This window comes from Schistocerca nitens, chromosome 2 (genome assembly GCF_023898315.1).
Source record: "Schistocerca nitens isolate TAMUIC-IGC-003100 chromosome 2, iqSchNite1.1, whole genome shotgun sequence".
NCBI lineage: Eukaryota > Metazoa > Arthropoda > Insecta > Orthoptera > Acrididae > Schistocerca > Schistocerca nitens.
Window position 1 is genome coordinate 608,720,199 of NC_064615.1, and position 16,544 is coordinate 608,736,742.

General features: G+C 42.6%; 1 protein-coding gene across 1 annotated transcript in view; it reads right to left on the reverse strand.

The window, feature by feature from the left end:
• LOC126235192 (acyl-coenzyme A thioesterase 9, mitochondrial-like) overlaps positions 1 to 16,544 on the reverse strand; it is a 156,324-nt gene that overhangs the window by 16,218 nt on the left and 123,562 nt on the right. The window contains exon 5 of the mRNA XM_049943922.1: positions 9,981 to 10,066. Within this exon, the coding sequence (XP_049799879.1) occupies positions 9,981 to 10,066 (86 nt within the window). The remainder of the gene's footprint in view (positions 1 to 9,980; positions 10,067 to 16,544) is intronic.

Here is a 16,544-nt window from a genome sequence, read left to right on the forward strand (position 1 = left end):
TAAAACACACATTCATGCATTCATGAAATCTGACAGCTAGTTACAAAAGCATATTTACATTCCTTAATCTACTGTGACTCAGCTGAAAACTTAAACTAGCAGCTTGGATTTTTCAATTGGTTAAAACGTCTAATCAAAAATTAATTACTTGTTAATTACAAGTTCTTTAATGACCTCTAGGTCAGGCAAAAGCATCGCAACATGGCACATCCTTAAATCTTACACTCTATATTACATACTGTACAAATTACCCATTCTGTGGTATTAATCAACCCTAGGTTGGTACAATTTCAAGTCTACAATATTCCGTACACCTAATCGTTTTCCAGAGCTTGGATACTCTAAGCAATAAGCATTTGTGTGAGGTATACCAATGACTTTATATGGTCCATTATAAACAAACTTAAATTTAGAGATTTCATTGTCTATCTCGCTCGATTTCTCATGAGCTTTTACTAGTACTAAGTCTCCGATTGCAAACTTAGCAAAACGCGCTTTAGCGTCATGACGACGTATGCGAGCATCGGCTTTTAGCTTCATTACTTCTCGCAAACGATCTTTTTTCACACCAATACTAATGTCAATCCGTGGAGGGAATTTGATTATCTCTTCCATTTCACTTTCTACACTTTTGTCAATGCCGAGATTCCTCACGTTACGGCAGTTCAAACTCATTCCTACGTCAATGTTATCCGGCCAGTTAACAATGTGTATAGGCTGGTATTGCCTATGCACACCGTCTCCTGCCTCGTCAAAACCAACTACCATTGTTTTATCTAGTGACATACATGTCAGAGTTTTGCTTTCGCAATTAATCACTGCACGGTACTTTAATAGCCAATCTAACCCGATAATTACTTCCGTAGTTAAATCTGGCACGACGACAAACTCTTGTTCAAATCGTGCCCCACATATCTCGAAGTGGATAAAAATCTGTTTTGTGACCGGTTTACTGGCCTTCCCAGTAGCACCGATAATTTTCACTCCTGCTACTGGCATAACTACGATGCCAGGTCTGTCTTTCAGTAACTCAAATATTTTCCCAGATACAGCACTCAATTCTGCACCGGTGTCAATCAACACGTTTAGTTGTAGGTCGTGCATATTAACAGACACTACTATCTGTCTACACTTGTCCTCGACTGTTTCTTTATTTTCCCACAGTAAATCCTCGTCTATATCCAGGTCATTCCAGAATAAACCATCCGGCTTTGATCCTAAATCCGGTTTATCTGGCGGCTTTTTCAGTCTCTGTTCACATACAGTTTTAATTTCAACACGTTTGTCCTGAGGCTTAGTCTGTAGCTTCGCCTCCAATACCGAAACCTTATCCTGTAACTCGTCAACTAGCGAGTGTTGCTTTGCTATCGATTCACTAATTGTCACCTTCGTTGATTCCTCTTTGGTGAGATTGATCTCATCTGCCAATCTACCTGGAGGAATGTGCCCAGTAGTATCTGCAATTACTTCCTCTGGATCTGCGCAACCCACACTGCTATCGTCTGACCGTATAACGTCAGCTCTAACCTCATACACGCTATAATCTGCGTGCTTTTCTACCAATCGTGTCCGGCTATCACTAAAATTCTCGTACTCTTTCTCCTTAATACTCTCGCAATGTTTAAACTGGAGGTTTGCGTCGGATGGGTCGGCTACATCTACCACTATAACTTTCGGTAAAGTCTGCCGGTTAGGGCCAGAACTTTCCGTTACTACTTCAACATCTAACTCCTGCGGGACGAAACACGACGAATCTTGCTCGTGCTCCCCATCAACATCAACTATTTCTAGTAAAGTCTGCCGGTTAGGGCCAGAACTTTCTATCATTTCACAAACACTATCTTCCTGCGGGACGAGACGCGGCATATCCTGCCCGCGCTCCCCATAAACGCTTCTCCCATACAGGCCCCTATAATCTCTTAGTTCGTCGTATAAGCGACCGAACTGCCTTAACCAGACCTCATCCCTCTCTGCATCCCCTCGCTCGATGACGGACGTTTTATCCGACATCTGATCTTGTCTCAACACTTGCGAATCATTCTTAAACTCAATCTCCAGTTCCGCTGTGGGTATTACAGCTGCCACTTTATAATCGATTTCCGGAACACTACTTAAATTGTTCTCACTGACAGTGAATGTATTTTCTACTGCCGTGTCTACAGCTGATCTACTACTAGATGGCGCACTCCTTTCTCTTAACACTGGCACACTCTCCCGCTGTTGATTATTCCACACGAAATTTTCATAACGACGACACCTGGGTTTTCTCCTGTTATTGGACCGCCAAAATTTCTCCACGCCCGGTCGGCCCCTCACCGGTGCGGCTAATGGTTTCCCTGTCTCGTCCCAGCAGATACGCTCCCCGGATGCTGCTGAGGCGGCTGATCACACACTCTGGCGTTATTACTCTTCTGCGAAGCCCGTATCACGCTAGTATGATACTGGTTTCCATCATTCCTGGTATTATTTGCATTGTATCGATTGTCATTACGGCCCGAACCACTATTGTTACTGCTGCCAAGATTGCGGTATGCATTATTCCCATAGTTATGATTGTTGTGGTTGCTGTGGTACCCGTTGTTGTTACCACGACCTCTACCAGTATCGCGATTATTGCGCCAATTGTCCTCGTCCTCAACTCTTTCCAGGAAATCATTGATTGTCCTGTAATTGCTTCCTACGTAGCGTTTTGTATCATCTGGAAGCTTCTTGTACAGTTCCCAAACTATTTCGGTTTCCGTGCGGCGATCACGCAAATATTCCAATTTGCGGATCCAGCCCTCACAAAACTCCTTCATCGAGCCGCGCGAATTCGCATCGAAAGGCCTCGATACGACAAATTCGCGCCAGACACTTTGCTGTTTTTGCTCTGACCAGTATTCAGCCAGAAACAAATTTTTAAACTCGTCAAAGGTCAGGTTCGTAATGTTGAGGTTTAAGCCCCAACGCTTGGCATCACCATCCAACACATCAATAACCGCATTAATTTTTTTCTCATTAGTCCATGATCTGGGTAAAACTCTTTCACAGTTTTTAATGAAATCCGTCGCGTGTATACCGCCTTTTTTCAAGGGGTCGAACCGCTCCTCTTTCGTCAACAATTCCGAACTATGTGCACAGATTGGCACATAGCTCTGTTTTTCTTCAAGTTTCTTTTCTAATTCCGACACTCTCGTAATCACTTGGCAAGTGGTTGTCGCAAGCGTTTCCACTTCCCTCTTTTTCTCTTCGCAGGTATTAGCCTGCTTCCTCACTTTGGTATCTACTTCGGATACTAAAACCTTTAAAGTTTCCACCTTCTGTTGATCGTCTTTTCTCACTAATTGAATTTGTTCCGTCACCTTATTCTCGATGATCGGAGCAACTGCGTCTCCTACACTTTTCTCGATTCTGCTAATTTCGGAATTAAAACGCGTATTTATGCTCGCAATTTCCGCCTGAACGCCTATCATTTCCTGTTTAAGATTACCGATTTCGGTATTAATCACAACAATATCTTCTTTGATTTTATCAACTTTTGTGTTAACAACTCCAACATTGTTGTTAACAACATTAATAGCTTTGTTCTGATTGTCTAGCTTCCTGTCAATTTTTTCAGACTGAGCTTCTTGCTTGGCAGCCTGAGCTTTAATTTCTGCCGATTGAGTTTCTATCTTGCTAGACTGAGCCTTGATTTCGTTAATCAAAACATTCAATAAATCAGTTAAATTCCCGGAAACTACCGGTTTTACTTCCGTAGCGACTTCCTCTTTAATTGTCCCCCCGTATTCGTCATCAAGGGATTCCGATTTGATTTTCACTTCCGATTCCGAAACATTTTCTAATGTTTGGAATTCCATTTCTGCTCTTTGTTGCGTCTCGGCGGTCGCGTCTTTCATGCTAGCCGCCTGCCCCTGAACAATGGGTACCGCGGTGCGCGTTTCCCACTGTTCGACCGATTGTTCCGTACCCAAGTCTACCAAATTTTGGTAATTGTTGCCTTCACTCATTTTAATAATTTTCAATATAAATAACAAATCTCAAATCTAATTAGGATTCCTCAGACTAATATTCTCGCTGACGTATCGACCATTTCGTAACCAGTACTTTGTTACGAGATTTGCACAATGCAAAATTCGTGTCCAGAACAACCTCAAATTTGAAGATTGTCCTGTCACCAGGTCGCCACGTGTAACCTCCCCCTCACTTATCGACCTTAATGACAGTGAAAAATGAAACCGCGTGTACCTAATGGGGAATTTGGGAAAGCAATCGTCACCGAAGTTAATCTGTCGGTAAAGAGGGAGGAAAGGGTTACATCTAAATGAAAGGAAAATTGCAAATGAAACTGGTGGAAATTAATTTTGAAAAGGGGTAAAGTTAATAAAAGAAAGTAAATGTGCGGCTGTTACGTCAACAATTAACTAGCGGTAATTAGATATTTGAGATTTGGGGGAAATCACGGTCGCCAGTCCTAAGGACAATTACTATAGTAACTGAAAAAGAAAGGTTATTACACATATAATTAGCACTAGAAGCGTGGCAACTGAAGGTTGACACGTGTAGTGTGAAAACTGAAAGTTTGTCAGAAGTAATAAATTTCGCTACACTCTGACTTAATTTAGCAAAAGAATTAATAAAACCGGAAAATCGAAAGTTAATTTAGTGACTGAAGTTAATAGTGAGCTTTCTTTCTGAAGCACATCGAAATCCAGCAGAATACGGTTAGTCTTGGACTACCTCAACAATCATTTCAAAAGCAACTTGACTCTACGCAATTTAGAAACAAGAGATTTAACTTTGAACTTGAATTAAATGATTCTGAATAATTAACAATAGTAAAATTTAGTACGTACCAAGCTGAGCTGCAGTCACAGGTAAGCTAAAATATGCTAACAAAACTCGCACTCTTAATTTGTGCTCGTGTAATCTAAATATTGTAGCCAGCTATGAATACCTTAACTAAGCTTTGAAACTAAAGTAATGAAATGCAATGATAGTACTTGAATGCTGGCGTCTGAATTTCAACGACACTCGGGTTCATTTCGGAAAAGGAAGGGACCCTGCTTGGTAATGCAATTGGGACAATGAGCAACAAAGGTTCATGCTGAGTTGCTGTAATTTTGCGAGGCAAATGGAACAATTTGAAAAGCTGAGGTCTGCCATACAGTTCTGAAACTTTACGTGCTTTTAGTCTTCCTTGTTGGTTGATTGAAGGTTTGAAGCCGTCGATCGAGGAGGTGGCGACAGTCACTCATTGTCGGCCGTCGCTGTTGCAGAAGCTGGATGTTGGCGCGCCTTCTTCTCGACACGGTCACCAAACGAAACGGGCTCTTGTTGTGCGCCAGCTAATGCTTCCCGTCCGCGACACCATGTCAGAAACTATCATCGCAAGTCGAGCGCAATTACATGCTGCTAAACCCCGAAAGCGCGGCAACTCGCGGGAGCGTCACACCACACACCTGCTCCACTCGCTACTCCAGCCAGACTCCCACTGCCCTGCCCGCGCTCCACGCGCCAGAGTTAACACTACCAAAGATCCTACACACTTTGATTCTTCACACGACCTATCGATGTAATCGTTCGATAGCAGTTTTCCCTAGGCAAGACCCAGCGTAAAAATACAAATAATATTTACGAAACAAACCAATTATACACCGACATAAATGCATATATATATATATATATATATATATATATATATATATATATATATATATAGTAAAACAATTACAATATATAAAGGCACAGAAATGTCATATATTCAGATAACAAATTCAGGAAAAAACTTACAGTACAATAGATGGAAATAGGAGGATATGCATTTCCGGCGTTACAAGAGATAGCCCAAGTAGCCTTCCTGTACCGCCAAAATTCAAATTTCCCTCCAATCCCTAGGAAGAGGTGGTGGTTGGATGAGTTCGGTTAGTGGAGGTAGCCCAATCGACCTATCTTCCCGCCATTTTCTTAGATTATTAGAGGTGTTTTGCATTATCCTGATGGAATTGTGATTTCATTAATACTATTAGTTTAAACGTGTCCATGAGTGTAATGAGAGAAAAACGACGTTTGTAAACGTTACGCTAAAATTAATTGCATTGACAATTCGATCCAAGTATAACCCCTACAAGCACAGTTGTTTCGTAGTCAGAAGACCCGATGAATACAACGATGTGTTTGTTTATTTTATGATGTCAAATATCACAAAATTGTTGGGTAACATTTACACACACATCAGTTTTGGAATTTGTAAATGTTCGACTAAGCCAGTGGCGTAATAAGCCCAGTTAGAAAGGTCGAATGTGGGAAATAATTAGTGCAGTAGGATATTCTTGTGCAGTGGTTGCAGGGAGTGCTGATCGGTTGGAGCTGAGTGTGGCAGTGTGGGTATGTTTGAAGATCACTTTTGTATGCTTTTCTTGACTAACTCGAAAACTACGGCTTGTAGCAAAAACCTATTCATACAAAATGTAACTACATTAAATTTCCTACATTAAATTTCCTTCATTTTTTCTGTAGGACTAACACACTACTGGCCACACTACGCCAAGAAGAAATGCAAATGATAAACGGGTATTCATTGGACAAATATATTATACTAGAACTGACATGTGATTACATTTGCACGCAATTTGGGCGCATAGATCCTGAGAAATCAGTACCCAGAACAACCATCTCTGGCCGTAATAACGGCCTTGATACGCCTGGGCATTGAGTCAGAGCTTGAATGTCGTGTACAGGTGCAGCTGCCCATGCAGCTTCAACATGATACCACAGTTCATCAAGAGTAGTGACTGGCGTATTGTGACGAGCCAATTGCTCGGCCACCATTGACCAAACGTTTTCAGTTGGTGAGAGATCTGGAGAATGTGCTGACCAGGGCAGCAGTCGAACATTCTCTGGATCCAGAAAGGCCCGTGCAGGACCTGCAACATGCGGTCGTGCATTATCCTGCTGAAATGCAGGGATTCGCAGGGATCGAATGAAGGGTAGAGCCACGGGTCGTAACACATCTGAAATGTAACGTCCACTGTTCAAAGTGCCGTCAATGCGAACAAGAGGTGACCGAGACGTGTAACCAATGGCACCCCATACCATCACCCTGGATGATACGCCAGTATGGCGAATACGAATACACGCTTCCAATGTGCGTTCACCGCGATGTCGCCAAACACGGATGCGACCACCATGATGCTGTAAACAGAACCTGGATTCATCCGAAAAAATGACGTTTTGTCATTCGTGCAGCCAGGTTCGTCGTTGAGTACACCATCGCAGTCACTCCTGTCTGTGATGCAGCATCAAGGGTAACTGTAGCCATGGTCTCCGAGCTGATAGTCCATGCTGCTGCAAACGTCGTCGAACTGTTGGTGCAGATGGTTGTTGTCTTGCAAACGTCCCCATCTCTTGACTCAGGGATCGAGACGTGGCTGCACGATCCGTTACAGCCAAGCAGATAAGATGCCTGTCATTTCGACTGCTAGTGATACGAGGCAGTTGGGATCCAGCACGGCGTTCCGTATTACCCTCCTGAACCCACCGATTCAGATTCCATATTAAACTAACAGTCATTGGATCTCGACCAACGCGAGCAGAAATGTCGGGATACGATAAACCGCAATCGCGATAGGCTACAATCCGACCTTTATCAAAGTCGGAAACGTGATGGTACGCATTTCTCCTCCTTACACGAGGCATCACAACAACGTTTCACCAGGTAACGCCGGTCAACTGCTGTTTGTGTGTGAGAAATCGGTTGGAAACCAACCTCATGTCAGCACGTTGTAGGTGTCACCACCGGTGCCAAATTTTGTGAATGCTCTGAAAAGCTAATCATTTGCATATCACAGCATCTTCTTCTTGTCGGTTAAATTTCGCGTCTGTAGCACGTCATCTTCGTGGTGTTGCAATTGTAATGGCCAGTAGTGTAGTTCGCGCGTAGTGAGCGAGAAAATATGAAAAACTCACGCTAGAATTCAAGGCACAATGTTACATTGTGGGTTTCACAAAACGAAATCGATAGGGGCAGCTGAATCGTGCTATATTTCACGACCAGGCACAAACTCTCCATTGGCGGCAGAGAACTTACTTGGCGTGACTCGATATCATACTTAGGCCTTGAAACTGATAGACGGCTTTCTACGTAAAATCACTTTTTTACAATCTCAAGCAATGGTTCAGCATTCTTCTTTTGCCTATATCCTCTACTCAACCGTCAGGGGCTAACTACCAAATGAAAGTTCTGCACTGGCGCCAGGTCATTCTAAATGGTGGACGTGAATTTCACCGACAAAAATTCGAAGACTGTCCAGGGTTGTTTTCTAAGGATTGCGGTGCGTGGGACCCGTGGTGTCCTGTAACTCCCTACGGAGTAATTGCGTTTTGTGTAATTTCCTAGCTACGGAGTAATTGCGTTTTGTTTTATTTCCTTCCTCCACTTGTCTTTGTACTGGAAATATTTGCCTAACAATACAAATTTAGACGTTATGTCTGGGAACAAACTTATTCTATTTGCTCACGTTGCTTGCTGCTGGTAACAGTAATGCCCTCTTTATTCCTTCCCTCACGCTTGCATTCAATACTGTCTGGATCTGACTCGGGTTAGCTTTCCAGTAGTGTTAGTAGTACGTTAAAAGTGATACACAGCAGTATGGAACCGCACGGTCTAGGTGGGCCTTGCCACGGTTAGCGCGGCTGCCCCCGTCGGAGGTTCAAGTCCTCCCTCGGGCCTGGGTGTGTGTTTTGTCCTTAGCGTAAGTTAGTTTAAGTGAGTTTAAATAGCGTGGAAGCCAAGCGACCGATGACCTCAGCAGTTTGATTTCATAGGAACTTACCACCACAACAGCAGTATGGATAGGTTTAGTGTTGAAGAGTGGACGATAAGCTATTCATTCACTGAACGCAATGGATAGTCACGATGACGCCAAGCTGAGCTGTTCACACAGCGACGGCATTACATCAAACATAGTAGTTATTCATCTGTACTTCACTCTGTGTCTTGTATTGTACGTTTTGGATATTGCAAATTAAGGTTTTTTCGCTGTTGCGAAAGTATTTTCACAGAAACGTAGGTAATTTCTGTAACAAATCGAACAAAACACAATTGCATTAATTACTCCGTAACGAGCCTATACCAAATTACTCAGAAAATGTCTGTGAACAACTTCCGAAATTTTGTAGGTGCAGTTGAACTTAATCCTATGTAAGGCTCAGAAGTATGATCTGTGGTGTCAGGCACCAATCTTCCGCTGCACGAAAATCTCCACAACGAAGATTTCTGACTAATATCGGCATTGAAAGATAAGTCCCCAATATAGTCACTATACCACAGTTAGAGCAGGCATCCATGCCAATGAAAATTCAGTCAGATGTCTTTTATTGTTGATCAATACTGTTGACAACTCGAGTTTTATACACGAAGAACTTTATTCATCCGCAGATACTCATTTTCTACCTTGTGCAATTGCGTTGGGGGGGGGGGGGGATGGTGGGAAACAGTTTGGTCACCATGGGGTTCGGAGTCCAACTCACCTAGTACACAGCACCACCACCACAAAGCACTGTCGTCCGTTCCGTGACGTAACCCAAGATGGCTGTCTGGTGGGGAAAAACTGACAGCCTGCACTGGGCTGCTGGAGACTGGGAGGAGTGTGCTTTATTTATTTTGGAACAATTTATTTAGGTATGGATTTCAGATCAACTCGTAAACTGTCCAAATAACGCGTAGCACAGCCTACAGACCTGTTCGCAAAATAATGCGTTGTCATGGCTTACGTCAACCGTAAGGTGAACGTCAGCCCACTGTGATTAGTGTAGGTAACTGAGGCATACCGGTGGCATTAACTGGTTTTTTAGTGTCTAAATTTACCTGTAATAGTATTATTACATCTCAAACATAGTTAGGGATCATAGGCCTACACCGTACACCATTGTAATACTGGAATTACAGTGGTACTACCCAGTGATACCAACAGCCCCGATTCCAAGCAACATGTACTTACCATAACAAGTAGGTATTAGCGGAAGATAGCTCTTGCGCCATCCGCATGATGTACCCGCCGAACACGGTGTTGTACATATTTCTATCCTGAAACAAATGCAGTATATTACTACAAAACAATGCTGTTTTGCCTCCGTCTTTACTGAAACGAAATTAAGAGCCCATTTTGAAAATAATGACGTAACCACAATTTACAACAAGTGCTTCGGATGGTAGTGGCATGTGAAATCATATGCCGACAATAAAAATGCCTTACTCCATTAGAAAGCTGAACGTAATGTTGTGTTACTAGCATTTTGTACTGATAGCACAGTAGTTAATTAATTAACGATTCGGTTTTATGAAAAGGTAATAAGATACCATCACTATTAACAGAAACAAACTTAAAAATAAAATTCTGAGCAATGAATTGCTCACGATACTAATCACCCACAGCTTACACAATTTAACAATACAAATCATGTAATCTCCAAATATTTGTATTTTTAACATCTTTTTAATACTGTTGGTTGCATTACATAACGTTCTTACATCAAGATAAAACATTAATTCTATTACTGTTTTTAATTAAAATATTTAAATATCAAAAATAGTTATTGAAAAAAATATCTAGTCGTTAGCTACATTCTTGTGACAATATCGGATGTCTAATAGTGAACGCACATGATGACTCTTTAGAGCGACACCTGGCACATAATGATGGTTAACGTTCCACTTAAATCATTATACACTCCTGGAAATGGAAAAAAGAACACATTGACACCGGTGTGTCAGACCCACCATACTTGCTCCGGACACTGCGAGAGGGCTGTACAAGCAATGATCACACGCACGGCACAGCGGACACACCAGGAACCGCGGTGTTGGCCGTCGAATGGCGCTAGCTGCGCAGCATTTGTGCACCGCCGCCGTCAGTGTCAGCCAGTTTGCCGTGGCATACGGAGCTCCATCGCAGTCTTTAACACTGGTAGCATGCCGCGACAGCGTGGACGTGAACCGTATGTGCAGTTGACGGACTTTGAGCGAGGGCGTATAGTGGGCATGCGGGAGGCCGGGTGGACGTACCGCCGAATTGCTCAACACGTGGGGCGTGAGGTCTCCACAGTACATCGATGTTGTCGCCAGTGGTCGGCGGAAGGTGCACGTGCCCGTCGACCTGGGACCGGACCGCAGCGACGCACGGATGCACGCCAAGACCGTAGGATCCTACGCAGTGCCGTAGGGGACCGCACCGCCACTTCCCAGCAAATTAGGGACACTGTTGCTCCTGGGGTATCGGCGAGGACCACTCGCAACCGTCTCCATGAAGCTGGGCTACGGTCCCGCACACCGTTAGGCCGTCTTCCGCTCACGCCCCAACATCGTGCAGCCCGCCTCCAGTGGTGTCGCGACAGGCGTGAATGGAGGGACGAATGGAGACGTGTCGTCTTCAGCGATGAGAGTCGCTTCTGCCTTGGTGCCAATGATGGTCGTATGCGTGCTTGGCGCCGTGCAGGTGTGCGCCACAATCAGGACTGCATACGACCGAGGCACACAGGGCCAACACCCGGCATCATGGTGTGGGGAGCGAACTCCTACACTGGCCGTACACCACTGGTGATCGTCGAGGGGACACTGAATAGTGCACGGTACATCCGAACCGTCATCGAACCCATCGTTCTACCATTCCTAGACCGGCAAGGGAACTTGCTGTTCCAACAGGACAATGCACGTCCGCATGTATCCCGTGCCACCCAACGTGCTCTAGAAGGTGTAAGTCAACTACCCTGGCCAGCAAGATCTCCGGATCTGTCCCCCATTGAGCATGTTTGGGACTGGATGAAGCATCGTCTCACGCGGTCTGCACGTCCAGCACGAACGCTGGTCCAACTGAGGCGCCAGGTGGAAATGGCATGGCAAGCCGTTCCACAGGACTACATCCAGCATCTCTACGATCGTCTCCATGGGAGAATAGCAGCCTGCATTGCTGCGAAAGGTGGATGTACACTGTACTAGTGCCGACATTGTGCATGCTCTGTTGCCTGTGTCTATGTGCCTGTGGTTCTGTCAGTGTGATCATGTGATGTATCTGACCCCAGGAATGTGTCAATAAAGTTTCCCCTTCCTGGGACAATGAATTCACGGTGTTCTTATTTCAATTTCCAGGAGTGTAGTTGCTACTCGCCCGCCGTCAACAAGTAGGTCGTTTGCAATAGTCGTGCGATATTTCTCAGATAAATCCGAAATGGTCTGTACTCAAAATGTTACTTATGTAGATAAAAGTGAATTACGCTGTACAGATTAGGGGGCAGATGTGTTAAAACGAACGGAGGTCCACTAATGCTCTGCTGACTTTGAGTAGTGACAGGCATTTTACGAGACTACCACATGCTATAAGACAGCAGATTACAGTATTTTTGCTGTTTAAAACAGTTACAATGCTGAAGATCGACAATAATTGAAACGTATCTAACATGTGGATGTGAAACGTTACAGGCGTAATGAGCAGCAAAACATAACATCAGAGGACAATACAGACAAGTGTTCAGGTAATGTCGTTTACTCAAACGGGTAACATCAGATAGGAATCACAGGCTGGAGCTACTGGCGTACACACACAAGAACTGAGCATCACGTTACTCTGTGTATCTAGCACCAGTGACAGCTGTTGACGTGACACACGATACAAATGACGTGCTCGCAGCCGCTATCAAGCCGCCGTCGCTGGCTGCAGCGGGAATCCACTTTGTCACTGAACGTCAAAACTGCATCAGATACGGAAAACTGCCGCACCTGTGAGTTCATGTTAGCTCCGCAAAAGCAGCTCCATTCCCACCACAAACGCTGTGCGCCTGACACCTGTGGATAACAGTTTACGTCTGTCCAGCAGACCTCAGAACGCACTGAAACCATCTTGTCGATTCTGTCCGCCCACCGCAGAAATATCGGCGAGGGAAGACGATCCTTCGCTTACGTCTTTTTTAAAGAGTGCTGACGACTGAAATATCTGTTTCTTTAGAACAACAAAAGTAGCAAAACAAAAACAGGAACGAAAGTTCTAAAACAGTAGTGAACAATTAAAAAAGCAAGGTAGAAGCTGACACAGCATGAGATGCTACTCCGTCCCCTCCAAACCTCTCATTCCCTGATGTAGTTATAAATGTAACAGGTAAGCCATTTCCGACTGGTGCCCTATCATTAGTTAGCGCCAAGCGCCATCAATGACGAGAGGAATAACTTATAATGAAAGAAATATATTATAATTTAAAATGAAGTTGGAAGCTTAAGACACGTTCCTGATAACGACCAAAGGTCGGAATTGTCAATCGCATATATAATAAAAAAGTAATACAGCCTACTTGGACCTTGTTTTCATTCACAAAACACAAATAAAATTTTAGAAATATGGTGTTTTAGTAGCAACGGCAATCGTAAGAAAATAATATGCTGATCAGTCCCCCATAATGGAAGGAATCTGCAATGTGATATATATAATTATCTTTTAATCCTTCGATTTTAATTTAAACAATAAAGAAAATCAATATATTTTTTTTAAAAAAAATCTGCAATCTTTTCACTTTTTAAACATATTTGTTTCGTCTTTGCTTACATTTGTAAGCTTTTGGCTGAAGAGTGGAAGGTTGTATCTTTGACAGCCCAATTCCCACCCATAAGGGGCGAGGGGTCTGAAATAACAATAACAAAAAGCGACATACTAGAAAACAAAACAACCACTAGGCAACGCGCGCGTGCTACTCACTACCTCGCCGGTGACTGAGGGGTGAAGCAGCGCGTGACGTCAGTACTAGGTTTCATGGCATATTCTTGCTCTATTTTCACGTACTCGTTTTACCTACTGGTTGTTTTGCCTTGATTAATGCATGTAACAGCTAATACATCAATATTTATACGAAGGTGAAACAATACATTGCTCATAATAAATAACTAGATAGCTAGATACCTACAGCAACACTAAAACAGTGGTTACGTGAAGAAAACTACGAGGTGCAGAAACGGGAAAAGGAAAATATTCCGCAGCACATAATCTGAAAATCAGTCTTAATAATCAGTGTATAAAATAGTCAATTTAAAGATATTTTTATTCCAATCCATTGTGGCGCGGTGGTACAGCAACCTTGTATTGTAATTAATATTAAAAACAGTTCTTCGTTGCACAACGCTCTTATTGCTTAAAGTGTGTTGTGAAGACTCAGACTTTTTTTTTATATTAATGAACGTTCGTTACGGAGCCTTGTGCATCATATAACTGTTTTTAATATTCAGTTATTAGTCCAAAGATAAAATGGATAACGTTTCTGTCTACAGTAAAACTGAATAATCACTGAAATACATCGTAAAATGCCGTGGTAATTCCTATTTTACCTCCTGTCTTCCGATTTTTCCAAAATCTTCATAGGGTTTCAGCTTGGCATGTGTAAGACAGTAAACTGGGAATTAAAGCCTGAATTCAGTCTCTGACTCAGGCTCGGGTACCTCAGATGGTAGTACGTACCTTGTAAAAGACAAAAATTCTAGTCCGATTTGTCATCTCATATATTTTTAACTTAAAGAAAGGTCACTTTAGTTTTTATCGTGCAACAGTGTAAATATTAGATCTGCGATTTTACGTGATTACGTGCTGTTCGCTATTCTTTCCACTTAAGATGTAACTGGGGGCGCATTCTTTACAATCTACAATCAGCAAAAATAGTGCGTTACCGAGGGGATGATGTAGCGGCAGAAGGAGGTAATGCAATATGTCTGAGTAGTCACTCAGAAAATATAATATGTAACGCACTGAGGCTAGTTGGAGTAACTTTTCTTTGTTTATTGTACAACTTACGAGACTCTCTAGGTTAAACGAAGAACAAATCCAAATCAGTTAATAGCGATGCAATTTTCGTTCTTAATAAAAGGACAAGTCAATTGATTTAATGTCTCCTGTATCCTTCTTTTTTTAAATATAAGCTTTATGCTTCTCACTTTCTCTAGAAAGATGGTATGATGTGAACGCCAGCCCCTTTACTTTTTTTATTCGGAACGATTTTGGCTTTGCTGCTAATTTTAGCTATTGAAATTTGATATTAAATTCACATTTGCGTTGGATATATGCACACAATGCTGGTTTGAAATGTAACTGCCGGAACTCTGACGAGACGCTATGCAGTTTATTAAAAATTAATGACTATAATTGGCTATTTTCAGTACTGAATAATTTGTCGCTGTGATGTGAAGCTCTGCCTCACTGCACAAATAAGTGATTCCTGAATAACACGTTTATGCGCATGACGTGCTTTAATGACAAATTTTCTGCAGTATATCATGTTAATCAGTTATCCGAAGGCTACTACTGATTTCAGTCTTCCTTTACCCATCGCGGTACTCTTTACTTGGCTGGCGTTGTTTTCTAAGTTGCACAGTTGCTTGAGCTGAGATATTAGCTATATCATCTGCGCTTTGAACATAACAGAACTGCTGTCAGCAATTCCAGAGATACGACTGTAGAAATATAAATTTATGTGATGCAGAAAGGCTTCTTTTCGTTTTTCTTCTGCGTTTGCGCCTTCCACCCCGCCTCTTACCTTGCGCCAGCGTCCGCTAATGATCACCAACCGCTTATCCACGAGTCAGAAACTTTTTCTTTTTATTCTAATTATGTGGTCAGTTGCCTTTCTGCGCTCTAGAGTCGTCGTTTAATCTCAGGTAGGACAGTCGGGTGTGCCAATTCACCGTTAATCGTGCATTCTATCCGTTGTTATTGTTGTTGTTGTCCTCAGTCCGGCGGCCTGGCACATGCAACTCTCCATGAACTCAGCTTTGCACAAGTCATCTGTACATAGGTATCGCAACCTACAAACATTCGAATTTGTGTCAAGCCTGGGTCTCCTACAAATTTCACGTTCTTCATTTCCTTCCATTATCAACTTAAGTACTGCACTTCTTTTAGTCGAATTGTACCATGCAGCACTTTTGACTTTAATACGTTTCTGTTATGTATATATTCGTATTTTCAGCATTTAAGTATTGAAAATCAGAGGTGAAGATGGGGAAACAGAGTAGACGTTCTTAGAAAACCACACTCAGGACGGGCGGTATATGAAAGGAGCAGTCGTCAACCCAGCACGCGGATTCGAGCCAGATTTGGGTCACTCACAAGTCTCACAAACCAACTCGCAGCTACAGTAATAAATATGGACCAGAATTCAAAAACTGTAGTGTTTCTAAAAAGCATGCTATGTACAGTGAAAAACAGAAAATGTGAAATACACATCGCCGAATGTTTTTATGAATTCAGCTATGGTGAACATCACGTAACGTATGCATAATAATATTACATTTCGGAAATTTTCCATTACTTGAATTTTACATTGTGCAGCACAAAATAATTATTGTGCGTGAAAGATAGATTGAAAGAAACAGTTTACGCTAGATATTAACATTTAATCTGATACATATTCATTATGAGACTATCGATCTTTGACATAATTGTTAAATGCACATAATTGTTAAATGCTATCTCTCCGACAACAGGGTAAAGGTGGTAACTATAGCGACAGAAACAGAACTATAAAATTGTTTATACATA